Here is a 25363-nt window from a genome sequence, read left to right as displayed (position 1 = left end):
TAACTAGTAAATTTTATACTGTGTGTAAATTGGAACGTATAAATCACTAGTGTTGTAGCGCAGCAGTCTCGTTAGATTTAGAAATTCATTTAAAAAAAAATCATAAAAAATTAGTTTTTGTTGTATGTGCGTGGAATTCAATTATTTAGAATTATGTTTGGCTTGAAATAAGACAATTTTTTAAATTTTCAATGGTTTCATTGTTTTAAAACTATTGAAAAATCAGAATCGATGATCGATTATTCAATCTGAATTTGACATATCAAGTACTTCATTCGCCACATCACTAGTCTTTTTCCGGTGCGCAAGGTAAAGTGTCAAACGTTTCGTGAAGAATTTTTCGCTATCTTGAGTTATTTTAATAATCTTTCGGGATATTGTGATTGTGTTATTCGTTATAAAATGTGGAAGTTATATTCAATCTACTTTAATCCGTATTTCAGGTCGGCAAACAGTTATAAATCATGGCTGATATTGAAGTGTAAGTATTGTTGTTTTTCGGTGTATCTCTTTCCCTTTGTCTTTAAAATTGTTCTGAATTACTCTTCTATGTTCTCTAAGTTTGGTTTAAACCAGTAATTTAATTATAAATTGTCCAAGAACATTGATGTAAACATGTTATCAACATAACCTCAGAATGTTTAGAGGTTAGCTGTCTTCATGCGATTGAGCGTGTTTTACCGTCACCATGCTAACTGTGGCTCCTATATGCCTCCCCAACGTTATTATTACAGCTTTAGTAAATTTATTCTCTTATTTATGTGTACTTTTCCTACAGTGAAGTGCCCGTGAACCCCGTCTTGAGCGGAGGTGCTATGGACGTGAACACAGCCCTCCAGGAGGTTCTGAAGACCGCCCTCATCCACGGCGGACTCGTCCATGGTCTCCACGAAGCCGCCAAGGCCCTTGACAAGTATGTACATATTTGTTTACATGTGAAATTCACATAGTATAGCTTCAACACATGCTGCTAATTAGTAGTACGTGGTATATTTTAATTCAAGAGCAATAATTCACTTGAAATAGAGTTTGAATTACAGCTGATTTTGTGGGTTTATTCAAAAGTATGAAATTGTGCACTTGTGATACAATAGGTGTAATAATTTCTTTTTGTATTTCTTAATTTCTACTTTTTTAATTGTAGTAAACTAGTGCAAAACACTGTGATGCTTAACTGTAAGAAAGCCTGTGATCCATTTGAAAATAAAACTATTTCTGAACTTTTTAAAATAACACTCAAGATAAATTTTATTGAAGGGCTGATTTTCCAATAGTACTTAACTGATTGAAAAATCAGCCCTAAGGGGCCGTCCATAAATTACGTCATCGATTTTTTCAGATTTTAGACCCCCCCCCCCCCTACAATCATCCTATCGTCATTTATTAAGGACCCCCCCCCCCCCCTTCTCCCAAAATTGACGTCATTACCAGTTTGACAAAATTAAAACACTTGGTTATAGAATCACCTTTTTTTTTAATAGAGTAATTCTTAAGGAAGGTTTATATGTATAATACATGTAAGTACCACGGGCGAAGCCGGGGCGGGCAGCTAGTATTATATGTAATACTAGCGGCCGCCCGCGACTTCGTACGCGTGGATCCCGTTTTACCCCCTTCATCTATTTTACGCGGTTTAGATTTTTTCATACAAATGTTTTTTCCCGCTAACTCCCGTTCCCGTGGGAATTTTACAATATCATGTTGTAACTAAGCTTTAAGTTTACTAAGGTACCTGCATGCCAAATTTCAAGCGTCTATCTTACGCGGTTTAGATTTTTTCATACAAATGTTTTTTCCCGCTAATTCCCGTTCCTGTGGGAATTCCTAAGTATACTATAACCTGCCCAGGAGTATGAAGAATAATTGTACCAAGTTTCGTTAAAATCCGTCGAGTAGTTTTTGTTTCTATAAGGAACTTACAGACAGACAGACAGACAAAAATTTTACTGATTGCATTTTTGGCATCAGTATCGATAACTAATCACCCCCTGATAGTTATTTTGAAAATATATTTCATGTACAGAATTGACCTCTCTACAGATTTATTATAAGTATATAGATTATTGTTAGAGTATTTTATCTGTAGTTATTACTGTATTTGTGTACATCTATGTTGCATTATGTATGTTTATTATGAGTTATTTTAGTATTGTACGCGCCTTAGCCGCCTCTCACATTTGCAGTCTCACTTACTAGGTGTGCTGGAAGAAATTTCTTTTTAGAAATAATCTTTTTGTACGTGAACAATAAACTATAAATAAATAAATAAGAATGACGTCAATTTCGAAACACCCCCCCCCCCCCCTAATAATCATTTACCGTCATCCGCAGACCAACCCCCCCCCCCTAATTTAGAATGACGTAATATATGGACGGCCCCTAAGTGGTCTAAATATTTAAATTTATTGCATCATAAGCTTGAATCTATTCTTGATATTGAGTATACATTGAAAAACTGATTTGGAACCTTGAATTTGTGATATATTTTTCTGTAATGTTTATCAAATTAGGCAACAAAGTTCCTCACAAACATTCACACAGTGTGTGGCTGTTCTAGTCATATGCTATGTGGAAATATCTACTGTAATATTCAAGTTACGCTGGATACACTCTGTTGCCAATAACAAATGCACATACATAGTACCACAGTGCTTGTCCAACAACTTTGTGGCCTCCCAAGTGTGCTACAATACAATATCAATATTTATATAAAAGAATTTTTTAGCCTTAGTAAAGAAGCTTCGGCTATACACAGGTGATTATGTGGTACTCAAACAAAGAAGGTTGATTCTACTACTCAAGTACAACTATTTTCTTACATGATCAATATCTAAATTCATCATAAAGTACTTCACACATAAAGAGGGGGGGAGGGGGTTGACAAAGTGTGACATGGTGTGACAAGGGGTGGGAGGGGTCCTAAGTTTCGTGACATCACATTTCAATTGTTTTAAGTATTTGATATAATGTTGATTTCATAAAAAAATGTACTTAATTTAAATGGAAATAAAACTAATTTCGGATATAATAATTTTTCGATGTGAAATTGCAAAACATGTGACGTCACACTAGGGAGGGGGGGGTCTAAGAAATGTGACTACCTGTGACAAGGACGGAGGGGGGGTAAAAAAATAATGAAATTCGTGTGACGTACTTTATGAATGGCCCCTAAATGACTGATTACTGATGACAATTTGTATGGGAAGGTAAGTTTTTCTGAATAATTGAACATTCTTTGGGAAAAGATGTTGCATTTGAGCACTTGAATCAATCCTTTTGTTCGAACACCTGCTAATTAATCATAGATGTGATAATTGATACTAAAGTTAAGATACCTTTATCCTGCTGCTATTTTGTAGCTAAACATGTTCTGCCAGGCCAGTCTTAACAAAAACCTAATGATTTGTCAGGAGGCAAGCTATGCTGTGTGTCCTCGCCGAGAACTGTGATGAAGCCTCCTACAAGAAGCTAGTTCAGGCCCTCTGCAACGAACATCAGATTCCTCTCGTCAAGGTAACTATTTAATATTTTGTTCATGCTGGAATATATCAATGGTTATTTATACAGTAGAATCCCGATTATCTGGATCAATTAAAACCAGGGGTATTCAGGATAATCGAAAATCCGGATAATCGATTTCAAAGTGAAATCAAACTAAACTTTTTTACTGTAGAAAAAGTTCTACATACATCATTTAGACCATTTTGGGTGAATTCATTTTTAACAATGAACCAAGGCGCCATGCAGTATTGATGGGTCCAGACCCTAAATCGGTAATTAGAGCTGTAAAAAATGAGTCCAGATAATTGAGATTCTACTGTATTCAAATAATTCTTTCTAAAGATAATCCAGCGCTCCGCACGAGCCACTACAGCCCATGCTTTGGTTGGCACAAGGAGCGCAGAGTGAATTGTGTGCCCCTATGGTGACCTGCACCATGCAGAGTCAACTTTCCTAGCACCCATACATTTATTGCTATTTTCTACTACACATGTTCTTTTTGGGATTGATGATAATTTGACGATGGAAGTCATTGCTAAAACGGTTCTAATGTTACACTAATTATAATTATTCAATTTAATTATTATTTATTGAAGACTAATTAAATATGGGTCGATCATTTAAATATCAATGTTCGAACTATTTCAGGTTGACAACAACAAGAAGTTGGGCGAATGGGCCGGTCTCTGCAAGATCGACAAGGACGGCAAAGCCAGAAAGATTGTCGGCTGCTCGTGCGTGGTGATCAAAGTAAGTCTGGTATTTATATTCTGTTTAGCGGTTTAGCTTTAGTGAGCGATATGGGGAAAGCTAGATTATAATACCCAGTTTTATAGTAATTCTAGTAGTCACGAGTTGGCTTCAGGTTAGTGTGCCACCTGACTGTCGAATTTCTCCTATGTTCGCGCTATTTCGAAGTTCATAAATCTAATGTAGGTTGCTGCAACGTCAACGCCCGTGTGGCATCTCTCTAAAGGCTTGTACTCGATGAAATAATGCCGTCTATTGCCCCCCATCATTGTCTTTTACTGACGGACGGAACGTCGCGAAAGGAGTTGCGATATCCGCAAGTGGTAGATAATGCTACTGGAATCTTCAAATGGACTAACGGAAAATAATGTACATTTCTTTGTATCTAAGGGGAATGTACCACTGAATGAACTTGTATTAGCAATTCGTATTGTTATGCGCTTAGCACGAACACTAGCAGTTTTTGTAAGCTGTTAGTGTACATTTAATCGGCGCTATATCAACTGAATGACCCTATGGTGTCGTGTTACTTGCACAGGCTACCTTCCTATCACTCGAACATTTTTTGCAAGGCTCATAAAAAGTTACCCTGAAAATTGATCGATATTTCTAGGGACAATAAAAGCTATGTTAGTAAATAGTGTCTAGGATTTTCGATTTTCTGGCTTATTCAAGCAATGAATGATTTTGTTTCCAGGACTTCGGTGAAGAGACACCAGCGTTGGACGTGCTCAAAGACTACCTCAAGTCGTCGAGCTAATTCCTAGGTGTAGTCGCTAAGTTTTAAAAATAAAAATCCAAAAAAATTGAATTTCTTTTTATTACTATCCAAGTTACTTTCAATAACACAATCATGGGCTCATGTTTCAACCTTAGGTAACATTTTTTTCGAAAAGTACACAACTATAGCCCTTAATATACATACATAAATAAAACAATAATTACTATATTGCTAAAATAAGAGGAAACTACAGAAAAGTATAGGGATACGACAGCCTTATTTCTCTTGTCTTAGTAAAAACTTAAACAGCTAGGTTGGCGAACTGATCGCAGATATCTTTGTGTTTCGGCCATTGCTGCACTTGGCATTCCCTGAAAATTAAAACATGAGTAGGTAAGCATTTTGTTATAACTTAATCCCTTACAGATATTTAAGGCTAACTAATAGTCGCGAAATAAACGATAGGGGCGATAACATAACACGTGTGAAGCGAAACAAATGCGTTTTGCAGCGAACTGCTCTGTAGGCGACAAAGAATCCGTTAAAAAAGTGGCGTACTCAGGCCCTAAGGTTTACATCCTGCACCACAGAATAATAATAAGTACTACGTACCTGCACACTGAATGTCAGAATTGGAACCCTGTTGACCCTGACGGATCAGATACGTCTGCTCTTGGCACACATTTTCTAGCTTCTACACAGCTTACCTGCCACAGTACCACTCGCTCTTACACCTAGAGCATTTCTTGCTAGCCTTGTCGCCGCACTTAGCACACTTGGCTCCGCCGCTGTCCAGAGCCAACGCCGCATCACTGGTGTAAGACTCCACGAGTTTCTTGGCCACGTCGCGGGACTCCTCTGAGCCGTTCAGAAAGAATCGTTCGATGTGCATCTTAGCAAGCTGCTTCGTGCGTTTGTGGACTTGTTTTAGATACTCGTCTTTGATCTATGGACAAACCAAAATACGTTGGAGAAGGATTACAGATAAGACTAAGCGCAGACCATCAATTTTTAGTTGGCCGATGGGCCCGATTTTAATTTGTATGAAGAATCGGCCAAATCGAATGAAAGTGAGCACTTCGATCGACGAAAAATCCATGGTCTGTGCCTAGGCTAAAAACTGAGTTTTTTCTTATTATTAGTGTTGCTTGTGTAGGGGCCAGGGGACGCGATAACAAATGAAAGCTGCTTATTTCAAACTGCACTGTTTTTAATTGCACACAAATCGAGTGACAGACAAAAAAGGACTAACAATTTTTGCACAATCGGTTCGCTCCTTCCCCTCCCCGCCGCCGTGCCCGCCCCCCCCTCGCGCGTGGCGCCGCAGGGCGGCGGGTAGCGGAACCAAATGAATTTAAATTTTAGGCGCGAATGAGTTTAAATTTTAGGCGCGTCGCTAACATCCCCCACCCTAGTGCTGTCACAGCACTCATCACTCAGGATGATAGGTGCTACGTTGGCCACCGACCGCCGTAACCTCCCGGTCGCAGTACGCACTTCGACCAGCCTGATGACCCCGTCCTTGCCAGGGAAGACATGTGTAACCACCCCCTTCGGCCAGGTGTTGCGCGTAGACTGGGGGTCTGCCAGAAAAACAAGGTCCCCGACCTTTACTGATGTCGTTTTATCCCGCCATTTCCTCCGGGGGATGAGATCAGGCAGGATTTCCTTCACCCACCTCTGCCAGTACATGTCAGTCAGTCGTTGCGCCGTACGCCAAAGCTTGCGCAAGTGCAGGTCTGAGTTCTCGTACTTTCCTATGACAGGTAAGTTGGAAGACGTACCGAGAAGAAAATGGTTGGGGGTAAGCGACTCAACGTCCCCTGGTTCGACAGACACGTGCATCAGGGGGCGGCTGTTGACAATATTTTCTACCTCAGCCATCAGAGTGCTCAACACTTCTTCCCGTGGTGCACGCTCAGATAATATGACTTTCAGCGATGTCTTCACGCTACGTACGAGCCTCTCCCACGCCCCACCCCAATGGGGACTGGCGGGAGGGATAAAAGTCCACTCCATCCCGTTGTTAATACCCTCGTTACTTAACTTTTCAGTGTCCAAAAGCAGCATCGATCGCTTCAACTCCGTGTCAGCGCCCCTCAGGTTAGTACCGTTATCAGAGTAGAGATGAAGAGGCCAGCCACGCCTGGCCGCCATCCGACGCAACGCCATGATCAGCGAGTCCGACGTGAGGGAGGGAACCAGTTCAATATGGACTGCGCGCACCGTGAGGCAGGTAAATAGGACACCGTAGCGCTTTTCCCGTCGCCGGCCAATGGAAACCTCCATCGGCCCAAACAGGTCCAGCCCACAGTGTGAAAAAGGTCGCTGGTGATGTGCAACTCGGGCTTCGGGTAACTCACCCATCCGTGGCGCCTGCGGCCTGCTCTTGCGAATCCTGCACAGCATACACCTGGATACTACGGCCTTGACGGTAGGTCTCAGCCGCAACAGCCAGTAACGCTGTCTTAACTCGTTCACAACAGTCTCCTGATTACCATGAGCCGCCCTCGTGTGGTAGTGACGTACGATAAGTCTGGCTACGGGATGTCGACCATCTAGAATTACCGGTCTCTTCACCTCCATGCTCACGTTCGCCGCGGCGTCGATGCGACCGCCGACTCTGAGCACGCCATGTTCGTCTAGATAGGGAGACAGGGAAAGTAACCTGCTGCTGCGGTGCAATGACCTCTCGTTCGTAATCGCAGCCAAGTCATCCGGAAAGCTATCGCTTTGCGATTGTTTTATCAACAACCGCTCAGCACACTCCATTAGGTCCCGGTCGATCTGCCCGGACCGTCCTCTGCAGATATTTATAAATTTTAACACGGTAGCCGTAGTCCGCACCAAACGAAGCCAGGAAGAAAATCGTTCCGGGTCTGGTACGGGCAGGTCAACCGAGACGTGTTTCAAGACTGCAACGCACTCTGACGTCACCGTCGGTTCAACTGTGCTCGGCCGAATCACATCATTAGGCCACTCAGACTCATCACAGTATAAAAATTTCGGCCCTGCAAACCATTCCTCCTGCAATGCCATATCGAAGTTCTCCCGAGTGGCTAAATCTGCAACGTTTAATTTTGTAGGTACATACCTCCAGTCCTCCGCACGCGTCAACTCGTCAATCTCACCTAGGCGGTTCGCTTCGAACGCTTTGTACGTGCGCGCGTTGTTACGAATCCAATGGAGAACCGTAGTCGAGTCGCACCAAAAATACCTACGTGCGGGCGCTATTCTATGTTCCTTTCCAATAGTGTTAGACAACCTAGCGGCTAACAAGGCGGCTTGCAGTTCGGCCCGGGGCATCGTCAAAGGTTTTACTGGCATAACTTTGCACTTACTTGCGATGAATGCAACGTGAATGACACCATTCAATTCCCACCGCCAATACGCAACAGTACACATCGCTTTAGTACTAGCATCGCAAAACATGATGTGTAGCTGTACGTTAGTATAATCGGATGCGGCTGCTGTCGTAGCGGCGCGGCCGCGGCTCGTAGTCACTGCTACGAAGCCTTTGGCGCTCGTAGCATTATGTGGCGCGGGCGCGGGGAGCGATGACGTCACCGGGACAGGTATTACCGTAGCCCGTGTCGTAGCAGTGGAGTCGATCGGCGCGTCCTCCATCTCGCTCGCACTCGCAGGTATCGATGCCGCTTCTCCGTCGCTCGCCGCCGTCACCGATGTTTTGCTACACTGTTTATAGCATCTAGGTATGCGTATTGCATGAACCGATTTTAATAAATCAAGCCACTTACGCCATTTCTCGTAAATGCTGTCGGGAATATGTTCGTCCCATGTAGTATGTAGTCGCCAAGTATCTTGTAGCATTATGCGGCCCTGGATGGTGAAAGGAGCTAAAAAGCCTATGACATCAAATATTGACATAATTACCTTTAGCATTAAACGCTTCGTCGGGCGTTCGGTTCCTTCAATAATACATTCCGGGATCCGCTTTAGTGACAAATCAAAACCTAACGTGTCGTCCGCGGGATACCACATCATACCTAAAGTTCGTTCACTCTCGTGTTGCTGGCCGACTTTGAACTTAACTGCAGCTGAGCCTAGGGTCTCTTTTGGCACGCTATTCAAGACGGCGACGCTGTTGCTCGTCCAGTTTATTATTTCAAAGCCGCCGGCCCTGTGGATGTCAGATACATTTTTTACCATTTCGACCGCTGACGCCTCGTCGTCTATGCTATCAATATAGTCATCCATGTAGTGTGACTTACAAATTGCATCGATAGCAGCGGCCGGGTACTGCGAAGCGAGCCGCAGCGCGTTTTTGTTTTTTATAAACTGAGCTATAAATGGCGAACAGTTGGCGCCAAAAATTAGTGACGTCATTACATACGTTTTCATAGGTTCTGTGGGACTGTCCCTCCACAAGAACCTGAGAGCATCCTGATCCTCGGCGTGAATTTTAATCCTCAAAAACATGTCCCTGATATCACCTGTTACTGCGATGGAGTTCTCTCTAAAGCGCAGTATAATACCCAGCAGCGATGATAGCAGGTCCGGCCCGGTAAGTAAGTAGTCATTGAGCGAGTTACCGTTTACTTTGCAGGCGGCGTCGAAGACCAGGCGGAGCTTCCCTTTGTTGGGGTTGTCGACCCCGAAGTGAGGTAAGTACCACGTCCTATCAGTGGTGGTCGCGGGGTCCATCAGCTCACTGGCGTAGTCGTTCTCTAATAAATGATTCACTCGTTCCTCATACCTTTTAGCGAACCCTGGGTCTTTACACATCTTCCTCTCGATACCCTTCATCCTGGTGATCGCGGCGGGGTAGGCGTCGGGCAAGCGGCGCGCGTCGCGCCATGGCAGGCGCACGTGCCAGCGGCCATCCCGCAGCGCCGCGGACTCCTCCAGCAGCGCGACGGCGCGGACCTCCTCGGCGTTCTGGCGCGGCCTGCACGACACTCCTACAGAATCTAAAATAAAAGACCGCCGGACCTCCTCGTGCAGCTCCCGCAGGACGCTCGCTTCGTCGCTCTCTGAAATAAATAGGTTAGTCTCGGCGTCGGCGGCGGCGGGACGACGGCGGTGGCCGGGGGCCCGGGTCAAACACATTCTACCATGTACACACCAGCCCAGGGGGGTAAGAGTAGCGGACGGCTCGTTTAATTTACCTAACCTAATTTGAGAAGGTAACAGCAAATGATGATTGTCCTGTCCTATTAATAATTCAGGTTTCAAGTCAGACTTACACAGTTTATCTTTTATATCTTTCAAGTGAGAGTAATTTACACAATTCAAAATAGACAAGGTTTGTAAAGGTAAATTTAACTCGTCAACACAGCGCATCCTTATATTATGTACCTTATTGTCCATACCCGTAAGGTCCACATTCACAACCGTCGAGTCACATTGCAGTTCACTATCGCCGAATGCGCCCCGCACACGCATCGCGCAGCTGCGGCCTCGGAGGCCGACGCGGGCCGCCAGGGAGGCGCTCATGAGCGACACCGACGAGCCATCGTCCAACAACGCCGTGCTGTCCACAGCACCGTTAGGCCCGGAAACGCGCACTGACACTACTTTTAACAGCACTCGATCACTCGCGTTAATGAACGTTAGAGTCTCAGGTGGCACAGACGTAATTGCCGAACTCCGTTGGTCTTGAACGTTCGTCGTCGCACTAGTCGGTGCGCGCGTACTCGATGCCGCGGCCGGCGACTGCTCAGCTGTTGTAGGCCGGCGCTCGGTGTTGGATGCGTTGTTGTTGTTGTTGTTGTTGTAATGCAACAACCAGTGGTGCGCTTGCCCGCAGCCGTCTCTGTCGCACACAGGCGCCTTGCACGTATCACGTTCGTGTTTACTTAGTAAACATTTGAAGCACAAGCCATTTCTTTTTATGTATTGCCATCGTGTTTTGCGTAGGGCCTTTTTGAATTGCTTGCAGTCAGTCAATTTATGCGTAGACTTTTTGCAGAACTGACACATAGATTCGCTTTCTTCGGCTTGAACTAACACAGTGTGTGAACGTGTAGGTTTTTGATGATCAGGTCGTATTGACGTTTGACAGGTTGCGGATATCTTTACGGCTTCTTTGTGTAAGAACTCAGATAGAATTACCAATCTCGGTTCCTGTCCGTCCGTGATGATGTTGTAACTATAATCTGCCCATTTGGCGATCAGCACGGTAGGTAACTTGTTCAGGATTGTGTTGACGATACTGAAGCCTCGCAGGTATTCCTCTCGGCCCACCGCTCTGACCGCCTCCACGAAGCTCTGGACCTTGACGGCGAATGCGACTATGTCTTTATGATAATCCATTTGTAGCGGCTGCAGCTTATTTAGGTCTTGTAGGATGCGAGAAATAATGGCCTCTGGGTTTCCAAACCGTAGCTCTAAGGTGGCCATCACTTTATCCGGTGTTGTGGCGCTGATGAACAGGGCGGAGACAGCTTCCTTGGCGGCGCCCCGTAAACACTTTCGTAGCCTCCACAGATTTTCTTTTTCAGTGAAATTACAAACAGCTGACGACTCTTCGTAGGCCTGCTTGAATTGCAGCCACTCCAGCAGGTCACCCGAGAATTCAGGTAGGTCTTTAGGCGTACTGATGCGGCTGAGCAAACTGGCATTGGGCACAGTATTGGCACTGGCAGTGGTGGAAAGTTGCTGGAGAGCACTCGCCAAAAGGTGAACCATACTATTGAGCGTCGCGAGGGTGCTGTCGAGCGCAGGGTGCGCCGGGACAGCGGCGGCGGCGGCGGCGGCGTGCGACGCCTCGATAGCGGCGGTGGCGGCGGCGACGGCGTGCGCCGGCGGGCACGTGTCGTGCGACGCCGGGCCAGGGGGGCACCGCTCGCGCGTGGTGACGCCATGCTGCTCTTCGGGTTCAATATGTGTGCTCTGATGTTCCACCCACTGTTCTATGTGACGAGGAAGTTCATCTCCATCGATGAGCGACGTGTGTGGACTGTATACTTCTAGGTCTTCCTCGTCGCTGAGTGCCGCCAATTTTGCCTCTAGAGCTTTATCTATTAGCTCCATTTTTATCTTTGCCTTTTCCTTGGCGGCTTCTAAAATCAGTTGTTTTCGCTTGGCCGACGACTTGTGTGAATCCTTGCTGCGCGATTTGGTGTCACAGGAAGCAGTTTTCTTGTTTTTCACGTAGCCAATTTGTTGCACAGGTTCAGATTTCACGCTGTGCACTTTTTCCCAATCGGCGGCCACGTGCTCGCCGTCGCGTCCCAACATGGCGGTGCCGGTTTTTCGCTGTTGCAAAGCCGCACGCCGAGTTGTTGGCGGCGTGTGAAGCATGATCCTGGCTCGAAGACCACTTTGTTGCTTGTGTGGGGGCCAGGGGACGCGATGACAAATGAAAACTGCTTATTTCAAACTGCACTGTTTTTAATTGCACACAAATCACATACTATGTACATTGAGAGTGACAGACAAACAAGGACTAACAATTTTTGCACAATCGGTTCGCTCCTTCCCCTCCCCGCCGCCGTGCCCGCCCCCCCCTCGCGCGTGGCGCCGCAGGGCGGCGGGTAGCGGAACCAAATGAATTTAAATTTTAGGCGCGAATGAGTTTAAATTTTAGGCGCGTCGCTAACAATTAGCATTCAAATTCTACTCATTAGTGTCTGGTACTGTAAGAGATACAGCATAATTATTCAGCCAAACTTAAATAGTGGCTGTTGTTATTTAATTTCTTTCAGAAGTTATTTCTAAAAAGCTGCAGTTATGATTTATAGTCATTGATTACGTCTACTTGTAATTTTATTTTTTTATCGGAATGCTTAGGCACTCTTAAAATTATAGAAAAAATGTAAATTATAAAATAAATGATCTGCTTTATTTCTGTAGAACAGAGTGAGTTTGTAAGAGTTACAAAATGAAAATGATTTTTTTTACATTAAAATAGAACAGAATGTAATAAAAAATATGTTTTTAAATAATAAACATTTATTTATAATAACTTTATGTACCTATTTAGTTATAACTTATTTTTACTTTGCAGCTCACTTTTTAAAATTGCAATTTTTAAAAGCCTTTCTTCTTTTTCCAATTCAAACAGCTCTTTTTTATAACTCATTTCATCTTTCAGCATTTGTTTTTTTAATAACTTTTCTTGTAGTTCCTCCTCAATTATTTTTTTCCGCAACTCTACTACTTCTAGTTTTGCTTCCACTAATTTATCAAAAGGCCTGTTTTCTTGGGGTTTTTCTGAAACTAAAATAAATTGTTAAATAATAAATATAATGCTGTAATTTTGTAATAAAAGTTGTTTATTATTAACACATAACTATTTACTTACCCATATTTTGATCTGAATTACTACAACTTTCACTGTCTTCAATGGACAAAGAAAGCATACGTTTTACTTTTTGCTCGGCTGGTGTTAAAGGGGGTACATTATTTATAGAACTACCATTCTCATTTTGCTGTGCAATGTGGTTCGCTTTCTTTCTGGTGTCTCTTTTGATAGCTTCATATTTTAATTTAAGATGCCTCGCATCTCTGTAGACGCCGACACCGCAACTGTTGTACTCAAACTCAATGGCTTTCCACGCTTTTTCTTTTTCTTGCCAGGTCGCAGCATCACTTTTCTTATTTTCTATAATATTTTTATAAGTTTCTATGAGAGAGATAAGGTTTTCGGTCTCCTCACGAGAAAAGTTCGTATTCCGCTCTCGTTTCATGTTTCTTACAAAAACCTCTTAAATTATCAATGATTGTAGAAAATTTGTAAAATACGCAACACCAAATCAAAGTTTTATTTAATTTCAAATAGTCCAGTAGAATTAGCTTTTAAATCGGAAATAATTCCTACAAAAGATTTTATTGTTTTAATGGCTTCATTGGTTGCCCATTAAGACTCTCCTAAGTTTTCGACTTCGACGGAGTTGTGCTTAAGTGGTGGGGGCCCCCGAAAGAGGCATTTTTTCGGTTTTCCGGTTATACCGCGTAAAGGACTTACCCTATCAAAAAGTGGTCTTCATGACGGTTGAAGGGCACTTAATCCTGCATTGAATAAGACCAAATTCATATGTTTTGGACAAACCGTTCTCGCGCTAAAGTTCGGCAAAGTAGAAAATATACGTATAATTAATGACCCTCCCCACGTCCAATGGTTTGTTACCCACAAGCTTCCAAGTCTTGAAAAGGGCCACCTCAACCAGTGTAACCCTATCAAGGCTTACGAGCTTGATGCGCCAATCCTTGTTCGTCCCAACCGTTCCTTAACTGCGGTTACTGCACCTCTTCCTGGCACTCACCTGAACGACTCTGTGTTACCTACTGTGGCTGCCCCTCTTCCTTGTATCCTTCTGCATGACTACGTTGCCTAGCCGTATGCCTGGTCTAAGGTTCGACGCCAAAAATCAACAACAACAAGTTCATATAAAAACGCTGAAGAGTTTTTTGTTTGTTTGTTTGAACGCGCTAATCTTAAGAATTACTAGTTTGATTGAAATCATTATTTTTGTGTTGAATAGCTCATACATTGAGGAAGGCTATAGGATACATACAATTACTCTACGACTAATAGAGGCGAAGCAGTAAAGAAAAATGTTGCAAGCACGGAAAATAGTATTTGAACTATTTTCACGCGTACAAAGTTGATTTTGTGGCATCGAACCTTGGACCAGGCATATAGCTAAGCAATGTAATCGTACAGGAGGGTACAAGGAAGAGAGGCAGCCACATTAGGTAACACAGAGTCGTTCAGGAGAGTGTCAGGAAGAGGTGCAGCAACCGCAGTTAAGGAACGGCTGGGACGAACAAGGATAAGCGAATCAAACTCGTGAGCCTTGTTAGGGTTACACTGGTTAAGGCGACCCTTTACAAGGCTTGGAAGCATGTGGGTAACAAGCCATTGGACGTGGAGAGGGTCATTAATTATACGTATATTTTCTACTTTGCCGAACTTTAGCGCGAGAATGGTTTGTCCAAAACATATAAATTTGGTCTTATTCAATGCAGGATTAAGTGCACTTTAACCGTCATGAAGACCACTTTTCGATAGGGTAAGTCCTTTACGCGGTATAACCGGAAAATCGAAAAAACGCCGCTTTCGGGGGCCCTCACCACTTAAGCACAACTCCGTCGAAGTCGAAAACTTAGGAGAGTCTTAATGGGCAACCAATGAAGCCATTAAAGCAAAAAAATCTTTTGTAGGAATTATTTCCGATTTAATCAATTTTTGTGTTTAATTCTACTGGCCTAAAAGCAAAACAAATTGAAAAAGCGAGCGACTGCTATTTATTTAGCTGTCATCCAATGATAAGAAATGTCAAATGATAACAACAGTGCATCAAACGTTCCTTTTTTGGCGTCGTCGCTCTACTATTTGTTTCACTTATAAGTTTTTATTTTCTTAAAATTAATCAATATTAACATCTCAAAAGCCAATGTAGTCAAATTAAAGATATAATAAGCAATAAAAATATTTTTCCTCACTTAAGTACAATTTTATTGAATTTGCGAAGTAAAATTAATAACGAAATTGCATGTAAAGGAATGTTATCCATAGCTGTGAAATCTGTGATGGAACATCACATCGCGTTGCTGATGCCGCCCAGCAGCGATAGGCCAATCATACAGATAGTAGATAACATGCAGATAATGGGGGCTGGATTAACGATATTGAATATCCTAGAACCTTGATAAACTGCCAGCGCTGCGAAAATTTGTACTACCCTCGCACCCCACTATTATGTAGTCTGTGGTCGAAATTAAGCCGAAGTGCTCCGTAAAGAAATGCAAAAACAATTTAAAACGACTCTAAAACTCGTTTTCGGTAAGCAAAGTTAGTCTTAAAATTGTAAATTGAACAAATCTTTCCTTCGCGGTACAGACGTACAGTATTGAACTGAAAAGAAAGGACAACTGGGGCCCTAAGTAATCCATGAAATCCATGAATCCACAATTTTATACTAAATTCGATAGTAGTTGCGGTGAGAGGGGTGGCTGTTAGTTCAAATTCTTATCGGATATCTCATATTTTACTGAAGCTATACTGAAGGGAGATCAATCCAACCTGCGGAACCAGCGCAATGAGCGTGCAGCCTGGGCCTCCTCTCACGCCATTAGTGCGGTTGTGCAAGCTGGAGTAGTCGCCGACTGACAGCCGACACAGGAACGTCTTCAGGTCTATCAGAGGCGGGATCTGGTCCAACATGTCTTCCGTCAACTTTGCTTCCAGCTGAAAACGGAGAAGAGGGCAGTTAGCAGACACCATAGTAAATTGTTGCTATATAATACCTACTCCAAGTTGTAAATTTTAATATACTCCAAGTTTGCATGGCAGTTATTTATTTAGTAGAAAGGGGAACGTGGAAAAAAAACAGGTAGTGTAACCTACTGCAAATTATTGCCAAAAAGGCATGATGAGTTTATTTAAATAGTTCAAAGCTGCCACTCCCCGTTAGATGGCACTATACGCAAAAGTTAATGTTATCTTACATTGATAGAACTTGGTTGCTGCAAACGTGAGCGACCGTAGCTAAAAAAAAGCAGCACAAGAAATTCAGTCACTATCGTCCCAATTTTGTGCTATTGTTAACCTAGATATTACCTAAGTACAATAAAATACAAAGTCAGATTATGTATAGATCGATTCATCTATGAAGTCGCGCCCCACTATTCTCCCGCTAATGTTTGAGTGTTATCGGTACACGCTAAATTATCCATGTGCGTGAATGATTGTACATGCACACTACAATAATGACGCTCCGATTGCTCGGATCAAACTGCCCACCACCCCGCGCTTCTCTCGACCAAAAATTGGTGGGGCGCGTCTTCGTGGATGAAACAATTCGTTCTTACCCTACAGAAGGTACTGCGGCGTGTGTCATCAATGGTGTAGTGGTGCGGGAGACGAGGCTCCAACAACAGCTGTCGCAGACACAGCCACAGCTGCGCCTCGCTGCGGTGCATTTGCGACAGGTCCTCAGAAGAAGGCTTCGACCAGCGGCCGTCTAGCAAGAAACAATGATGAATGGGTGCTCAATCTTTTCAGCAGAGCTTGCAATATTGAGCTAAAGAGCTAGTCTTTCTTGGATGCTTCCTTTATTAGTATGACTTTTTAGGAAAGTAGTTAACCAGTCGCCCACTAAAGTCATCGGCAAGTTATTTATCTACTATTGAAGTAAAACAAAAAAACAGTCAACTATGAGCGAAATACTTTAGTAAAGGGGTGGCCCCTTGACTACTCCAAACCCCTGACAACAACTAAGTAGGCAACTTATTAAAATATTCGACACAGAATCCAGAATTTTTCAATGCCACAGTCATTAGGTAAAAACCGCTAGACAGCTTTGAAAAAATTCTCATTAAAAGATGATGGAACAAATCAATGATCTGGAAGGGGCAAATGTCTATCAGATTAGCTGATATAAAAAATACGGATGAAAATCTGCTGCTCGCCGCTGTCGTTGGAGCGCGTCCACGGGCGCAGCGATATCAGGTGCGCCAGCAGCGACGGCACATCGTGGGTCTTGTATAAGTCGGTCGCCATCGACGCACCCACCCCCACAGATTCCATATGCTCTGCTATGTAGCTGGGAAAAAAAAGTATCAATATGTGAGGTTGCTCGGGAGGCTGGATACTCGCGGTGTATTAAACGACTAAGTATAAACACATCTTCATCATCATCACTTAAACACGTCTACTCTAAATCGATGGGTGTAATCAAGTGAATACTACATACCGTACAATAGTTATACATCTCATGCTAATATTAAACTGGAGATCACGTTTCTGCCTTTCCAGCTCCTGGTCTGGCGTCTCATTTTCAATGTCATTGGCCGATCGTGGCTTCAAGTAGTTGTCACTAGAAAGAGAAGAAAATGAGAAAGTACTCGTAATTCTTTTACATAAAAAAAGAACATACAGTCGAATTGAGAACATCTAGGGTTATTTATCAGGGGGGATATATTCACCTGAAGCAGCGCGGGTGCTATTAGTGTCATAAATAGTAGTGTATGTAAATTTTGTATTTGTAAGATTTTCTGCGTTTTCCGGTACGCGGCCTCCACTCCAGAACCTTGCTGCCCCATCGGCCGTTAGTTCTGCGTACTAAGTATGTGCCCTGCCCATTGCCACTTCAGCTTGTGTACCGGGAAACACACACATGTGTGTGACAGCGTGGGACGACGAGAGTAACTTAAGTCTACTTACTTTATCAGAGCCAGCAGAGTAGTCAACTGCTCGATTGCATAGTGCAGCAAGTCTACCATCACCTCGCTTACGCACTGAGCTCCGTCTTCATGGAACAGCACAGTTTCCAGAAGACCCACTGCTACAGCCTCATGATACAGCTGAAAAAGACATTTTGTAAACCTTTTAAATTGCTTCATTCGTTTCAGCCAAATGACGTTCATTACTGGACAAAGGCCTCCCCAAGTATTGCCACAACAACCGGTCTTGCGCTGCCCGCATGCAGGTACTTACACCATATTATTATATCGTCGGTCTACTAGTGGGAGGTTTGTCCACTCTACGTCTTCCGGCCCGTGGTCAATAGAGATGGGTAGTGGGTAAAAACCCATTTCACTCGATTGGGTTAAAACTGGGTGATTTGGGTAAAAACCCGGTTTTTACCCATTATCACCCATTCTGGTGGGTGAAAACAAAAATAGCGTTTTTGTAAAGTGAGAAGTGGTATTTGTTGCTAAGGGGGCGTTCTAGTGTTACGTAATGCAATCTGGGGGGAGAGGAGGTCTTGAAAAACGTTACAATGCGTTACAGTGGCGGAAGGGCGGTTCGATTTTAAGTTTTTAAGCAGAAGTACTTTGTAGGTAGTTGGTGTTGTTATTTGTAACTTTATACCGTAATGTCATCAAAGAGAGAGTTTGGCATCTTTGGCATCCCCCCCCCCCCCTCCATGTCCTTGCCATGATCACAAATTATTGTGTTCCTACTAAATTTCTTCTAAATCGGTTCAACGATTCTTGAAATAACACCATTTTATAAAATAATTGGTCACATCATCATAACGTGATCAAATTTACGATTTGGCCACGATATTAATGCATATTAGTGTTAAATTTGACTTATTACTTATTAATCAATAAACTTAAATGAGAAAAATTCAATAAAAATAAAGAAAAGATACCAATTGAAATAATTATAAAATTATTTGTTTTCACCCGGTGTAAACACCCACGGGTGGAATGAAACGGGTTTTTATTGGGTTTTTACCCTCATGTGGGTTTTTACCCGGGTAGAAACCCATCTCTAGTGGTCAACACTCGAGAACATTTTTGTCCTAACGGCTACAGACTTACCACTATGTAAATGCCAAAAGTATGTTGTGGAGACAGCTCCAGTTTCAAAATTTGAGGGTATATCTTCAGGCGCCATACTTGGATGCATATGGCTTCGCGGACTAGTACAGGTAACTGTAATTTTAAATAAACTATTTTATGTAATTCGTCTATCTACCTACAAAAACACGCCACAATTTAAAAAACACCATAATATTTTTTAAATAAATTTTACGTAAAATAGATAAAATACCTTTCCACAAGATATAAGTAACTCCTTGGTAAACTCTTCTTGCATTGACTGCGCCTCTAGTACAGTTTGTTGGTTTATTTTCTGAAGCCTTATGTGCCAGTCTATCCAGCTACAAAAATATTTAAAATTATGAACTTAAAAATAAGGGTTAAAAGATATAATTAATTATGGGCCTCTTTCCGAGGAAGATAGAACCTTGGCCTAGTACAGTGCCATCTAGTGGTGAGTAGATTAACTTTTGAATTCCTTCAAAAACTTTTCTACAAATAGCTATTTGAATATAGTCAGATTATTTTCTTAGTTTGGTTTGTTATATTTGGAATAAAAAATTATCTGATAGGAAGTGGATGAGCCCATGAGGCAATTAAAATTCTTACGCTTGATTCCCAATACTTTCTATACGCGCTGGTTCCATGCTTTCCACAAACATATCAACCTCTCCTATTTCTAGCGCTCTTAATTGGGGATCTTTATCAACCATTTTCTTAGATTTTTCTTTAACAATTCGAGTTCATTTTTATTATGAAAAATTATCCAGTAACTGTAGTAACGTTTGATCAATATGTCAATACGATGCCGGTCATAGATGTGTCAAGAAAATCGAAAAGAAAATAATGTTTTCTAAACTTTGACACTGCGAACACGACCTCAGCTTCACACGTTCCTTGAATATTTTTCATCAGTTTTTGCAATATTTTTGTGCATCTTCACAAACAATTTTAGAAAATAAATAATACGGCTACAAGTTTCTGAACTGTTCTGTGGTGTTGCCAGAAATAAAATAATAGAAATATGGCGGTCAGCGGAAGTCAATTTTCTGTCTTTCTTTTGATAACTTGACACACGTGCCGCGTGGAGTTTTGCCCCGCAGGTTGATAATTATTTTGTATTTTGTGGTAAATCTGGTGTAATTTAGTTTGTAAGAAATCAAGGAGCCCTTTTACAGTGTCAGTATACGTTAAATAATAGTGGAATACAGTGAAAAAGTGAAAAGATTGTACATTGTTGGATGACATGCCGCCTCTTGGTTGATGTCTTGATTTTACAGAATTTATCCTTTAATTTGCCTTCTGTGATCCAAATATATTCTAATTTGTGACTTTTTACACTCGTTATGTTCATTAGTGTCCACAAAGTTAATTTGTGTTATTACCAAAATCTAACCTCCAATGTTTCATGCCATGCACAATGAGTGTTTCTACGGCCTGTTGCTGGCCTGAGCTAGTCATTCTAGATTATTATACAGATGAAACGTAAATTTAAAGTGGATACTATCTATTAAGTTAAAAGTCGTTTCATCAATTTCCTTCTGGCTAACCTCACACATTCATAATTCCTCACCATTTAGGCCTATTTTGTACCTTATCCTCAACTAGACTAGGTAGGGATCTAGTTAAAAATAATACCTAGGTATTTATAACTATTTTCTAACACTGCCAGCAATAGAAAATCTCAAACTTGTTTGTATTCCAGATTGTTTTTTTATTGGCACAATATTCTTCAAATTTATCCATCATGTTCATAATGATTTAAAAGTATTAATAATAGTATTAAGTGGACTAGCTGTTAAGATAAGCTTCATAATGAGTTTTACCTTTGTCTGCACATAAACATAGGCTAAAGTTGCTGATTTTCAGCAGCGTTTGATATAAAATTATTTTGTGTTGCAGCACGATGGTTGCGACTACAGAGAAGAAGGTAGCGGCAGAGAAGAAGCCCGTGAAGGGCAAGGAGGACAGCAAGAAGCTGCCCGCCGTCCCCGAGTCAGTGCTCAAGCACCGCAAACGGAGAGAACATCTCCGCACTCGCCGCCTCCAAGTATGTTTTCTTATTTGAACTTATTGGAGAATAGTGGCACTACACATCAAGACAACAAGGAAACTTAAAGTCTGGCAACTTATTAAAACTTATCTTCAATTCTTTTTTCCAAATTGGAAAGCATTTTCTACTGTTTACATGACATTGGCGAAATCATGGTCTTCAAAACACAAGTTAATCCCAACTAATATTATAAATGCGAAAGTAACTCTGTCTGTCTGTCTGTCTGTCTGTTACGCTTTCCCGCTTAAACCTCGCAACCGATTTTGATGAAATTTGGCATAGAGATAGTTTGAGTCCCGGGAAAGAACATAGGATAGTTTTTATCCCGGTTTTTGAAACAGGGACGTGCGCGATAAAGTTTTTCTGTGACAGACAAAATTCCACGCGGGCGAAGCCGCGGGCGGAAAGCTAGTGCCAAAATAAAAGAAGAAGAAGAAAGCATTTTCTATTAGGTCATCATGTTGATTATTTTGCCTATCATAAAATTCTGATTTTGATAGTAAGAATAGTCTAAACCTATATTGTGATTTTAATTTGCCCCAGGAGAGATAATTTTATTGGGATTTTGTGTCTTGATGTGGCTGTGCAATAGGCTCATTTCTTGTTTAAATACCTTGTTAGCATTCAATTTGAAAAGGATATTGTCGTACCAAGGCATTTCCAGCAATAAATGCTCTTGCTACTTTAATTTTTGTATAGCAATTTGTTGTTGAATGATGAAAAATCACACTGACCTACATGATGGTTTACTCTTTATACCTGACCTGACCAATCAACTTCAATAAAAGATTTATTTAGAAGTTGTTGTTATAATGTGTTTTTTTTATATTAGGTCACACTTAAGAGGCGTACAGCGGCCATCAAGAAGAAGAAGGAAATCTTCAAGAGGGCTGAACAGTATGTTAAGGAATACCGCATCAAAGAACGCGATGAGATTAGGCTAGCAAGACAGGTGAGTCAGCATTCCAATTATTATTATTCTATCACCAACCCTTTTTGGCTAGACTAGTTGTAATATTTTCTTTAGATTCTGTATTTTTCAGTTTTCTCTCAGTGCAAGAAAAAGAATGTTGTCTAGCACATAAATTGGCCAAAGAACAATTCATAGGCTTGCAGAAGCTCTGATGCATTATTTGATACTACTTTGCACATGATTTTGGTTACTAATAAAACCTTGTAAACTAGACACTACTGTTTGTTATTTAATAAAAATTATTTGCAGGCACGCAACCGTGGCAACTACTATGTTCCTGGTGAAGCTAAACTGGCCTTTGTCATCCGTATTCGTGGTATCAACCAGGTGTCACCCAAGGTAATTTGCCATTTTCATTATTTTTATTAACAATAACTGCATAATATTTCGCTACTGGTCCCCCAAATATGGGCATGTCTCAAGCAGAAATGTATGAAACATCTGCAATATTGTGCATTCATGTTATTAGAATTCCTGAAGAGTTCTTTGTCAAAAAATATTCTGTCAAAGTACATTTTATTGTTAGCGTATATGATTGAACTTGACTCGAGTTTCTCTATTTTAGTAACTATTCATTCATTCAAAGTTTATTTCATGTTCTAAAATCTAAATGATGATCCCAAATTAAAGGCATAGTTCATCTGATAAAGATGCTGTTAACTTTCTAATCTGACGTCACACCTTCAGACCGGCAAACTTCTTTTGTTCTACAAACTTGTTAATATCCATGTTCTCCGTACCAGGTCCGCAAAGTCCTGCAGCTCTTCAGACTGCGTCAGATCAACAACGGTGTGTTCGTCAGACTGAACAAGGCTACCGTCAACATGCTGCGTATCGCTGAGCCTTACATCACCTGGGGATACCCCAACCTGAAGAGTGTACGCGAGGTCAGTATAAAATCCATACTGTTTTAAATGGAAAAGTGACACTTTCAGCCTTTGTGTTACCTTTTTATGCAACCATTAATAGAAGAATTTTGGATTAGAGAAAGATTAAAAGGCTACTTTTCGACTCCTATGATTTATCTATCTATGAGTCTTGTGTAATGTAGGCAAGAAAGAAAATTAACTTGTCAGAAAACGATAGACCAGTGTTCTGGTGTAAAAAAAACACAACATAATTAAGAAAATATAAAAATTATCAAAAAGTAATAAATTTTTTGCTGATGCAGAATGTGCAATTGGCAAAATACGCACATTTCCATACTAATTTTATAGAAACACTTCAGTTCAGCCCGTATAAAGGAAGTGCGCATTTTCCGAACTGCACATTCTGCGTCAGACTCGACACTAGAAAAAAATGCTGACGCACTATTAAAACCTTGTAATGTATATTCCCAGCTGGTGTACAAGCGTGGTTTCGCGAAGGTGAAGGGCCAGCGCGTTCCCATCACGTCCAACACCACCATCGAGGAGAAGCTCGGCAAGAACAACATCATCTGCGTGGAGGACCTCATCCACGAGATCTTCACCGTCGGAGACAAGTTCAAGGTGGGTGTTCCAAAGTATACACTACTAGCGGCCGCCCGCGACTTCGTACGCGTGGATCCCGTTTTACCCCCTTCATCTTTCTTAAGCGGTTTAGATTTTTTCATACATATGTTTTTCCCGCTAACTCCCGTTCCCGTGGGAATTTTGCAATATCCTGTTGTACCTAAGCTTTAAGTTTACTAAGGTACCTGCATACCAAATTTCAAGCGTCTAACTTAAGCGGTTTAGATTTTTCATACAAAAGGATTTTCCCGTTAATTCCCGTTCCCGTGGGAATTTCGGGAATTCATTTCTTAGTGCACCTCTACGGTACCTAAGCTACGTCCCTTCCAAATTTCAAGTGCCTACGTTTAGCCGTTTAGCTGTGCGCTGATCTGTCAGTCAGTCAGTTTCTCCTTTTATATATTTAGATTGGGGAAATGATTAGATTGCATATAGCATGGCAGATATACGCCTGAAGCGCACATCTGCTATAGATCGCGCAAGGAGAGTTGAGGCCATCAACAAAGGCAAAGATTTTTATCGTAATAGGCTGTTTTGCGTAGTCGGATTGACAAGTGCTTTTTGTCTCGCTTGCAGACATTTAACGAAACGACGCAGCTAGTGTATTGAATATTCAATGTTCATTTTATTTAACATTTGAGTACGTATTCGCCTCTACTTTCGTTCCGCGATCTATACGAAACAATGACAGCAAAACCATTTTCAATGAACGCTAACGTTTTAGCGAGTGACAGGACTTTACACGGCACTATCCCCACCTATCGTGCCCACCGCTGCAACTCCTGTGTAGCCAGGGCCCCGCTTACGGTAATTTTTAACGTCTCCAATACAGACGCGCTTACGGATAGAAGAAGCGCGTTTGTATTGGAGACGTTAAAAATTAGCGTATCTATAGCTTGACCGCCTATAAAAACCCAACCAGTGAAGGTCAAGTTAGATCTATTTTACAGTGGCGCCAACTGACTGACGAGCGCTAAACAAAACGTATATTATTATGTGAACGCAGAAATGTGTATTGAAATCGTGTCTCTATCCTGTGTGCTACTATAAAGTTATTCAAATACAAACTCTAAAACCTCATTTTGTCAACAGTACGCAAGCAATTTCCTGTGGCCCTTCAAACTGAACAACCCCACTGGAGGCTGGCGCAAGAAGACCATTCACTACGTCGATGGCGGAGACTTCGGTAACCGCGAGGACAAGATCAACGACCTGCTGAGGAGGATGGTCTAAATAAATAGATATAAATTTATTTACGACTTTCATTTACTAGCTGTTTAATCCTAACCCTTTTCAGAATTTATATCCATGTGTTAGCCTAGGTTGTTGATACAAGTTACTCTATGGGTTGTTGGGTCGGGCTGTTATGTAAATCATTATGGACATGAATGAAAGTGCGCACATTACGCCGATTTGGTACCTATCGGCCAATTCTTCATACAAATTAGAATCGGGCCCAACTATCGGCCAACTAAAAATCGGTGGTCTGCGCCTAGGCTCAAGCTTCGGCCAAACCAACGTGTGTAGTTCGCGTCGGCTGATTGATGACCAATGACAGGACAGAACAACTCGTAATTCGTGTGGTGTGAGGGTCCGTTTCACTATACCCACCGCTGCAACTCCTCTGT

At 41.9% G+C, this 25363-nt stretch overlaps 3 protein-coding genes across 4 annotated transcripts; 2 read left to right on the top strand and 1 right to left on the bottom strand.

Annotated features, from left to right (window-relative positions):
- Window positions 1-370: 370 nt before the first annotated feature.
- On the top strand, window positions 371-5062 carry LOC135082695 (small ribosomal subunit protein eS12). The gene is made up of 5 exons (XM_063977474.1): window positions 371-481; window positions 779-913; window positions 3411-3513; window positions 4150-4251; window positions 4949-5062. The coding sequence occupies exons 1-5, from the start codon at window positions 465-467 to the stop codon at window positions 5009-5011; spliced, it is 420 nt and encodes a 139-aa protein (XP_063833544.1). The 5' UTR covers window positions 371-464; the 3' UTR covers window positions 5012-5062.
- LOC135082693 (zinc finger MYND domain-containing protein 10) lies at window positions 5054-20015 on the bottom strand. The gene is made up of 10 exons (XM_063977473.1): window positions 19826-20015; window positions 19449-19557; window positions 19217-19330; window positions 18108-18247; window positions 17638-17760; window positions 17333-17487; window positions 16754-16905; window positions 15966-16130; window positions 5680-5918; window positions 5054-5343 (listed from the first exon to the last, which is right to left on the bottom strand). Exons 1-10 carry the CDS (start codon window positions 19927-19929, stop codon window positions 5274-5276), a joined length of 1371 nt encoding a protein of 456 aa, XP_063833543.1. The 5' UTR covers window positions 19930-20015; the 3' UTR covers window positions 5054-5273.
- Window positions 20016-20209: 194 nt separating this feature from the next.
- On the top strand, window positions 20210-24987 carry LOC135082892 (large ribosomal subunit protein uL30). Of its 2 annotated transcripts, none has more exons than XM_063977656.1 (7): window positions 20210-20319; window positions 21119-21266; window positions 22102-22221; window positions 22492-22581; window positions 22986-23129; window positions 23583-23732; window positions 24828-24987. In XM_063977656.1, the coding sequence occupies exons 2-7, from the start codon at window positions 21123-21125 to the stop codon at window positions 24966-24968; spliced, it is 789 nt and encodes a 262-aa protein (XP_063833726.1). In that variant the 5' UTR covers window positions 20210-20319; window positions 21119-21122; the 3' UTR covers window positions 24969-24987. The 2 variants fall into 2 exon arrangements, with proteins under 2 accessions (XP_063833726.1, XP_063833727.1); XM_063977657.1 differs by lacking the exon at window positions 20210-20319 and adding an exon at window positions 20324-20395.
- Window positions 24988-25363: the final 376 nt, after the last annotated feature.

Source organism: Ostrinia nubilalis, chromosome 22, assembly GCF_963855985.1.
Source record: "Ostrinia nubilalis chromosome 22, ilOstNubi1.1, whole genome shotgun sequence".
In the NCBI taxonomy this organism is placed as follows: Eukaryota; Metazoa; Arthropoda; class Insecta; order Lepidoptera; family Crambidae; genus Ostrinia; species Ostrinia nubilalis.
Note: the sequence above shows the minus strand (reverse complement) of the source record. Positions and strands in the feature narration are given on the sequence as shown.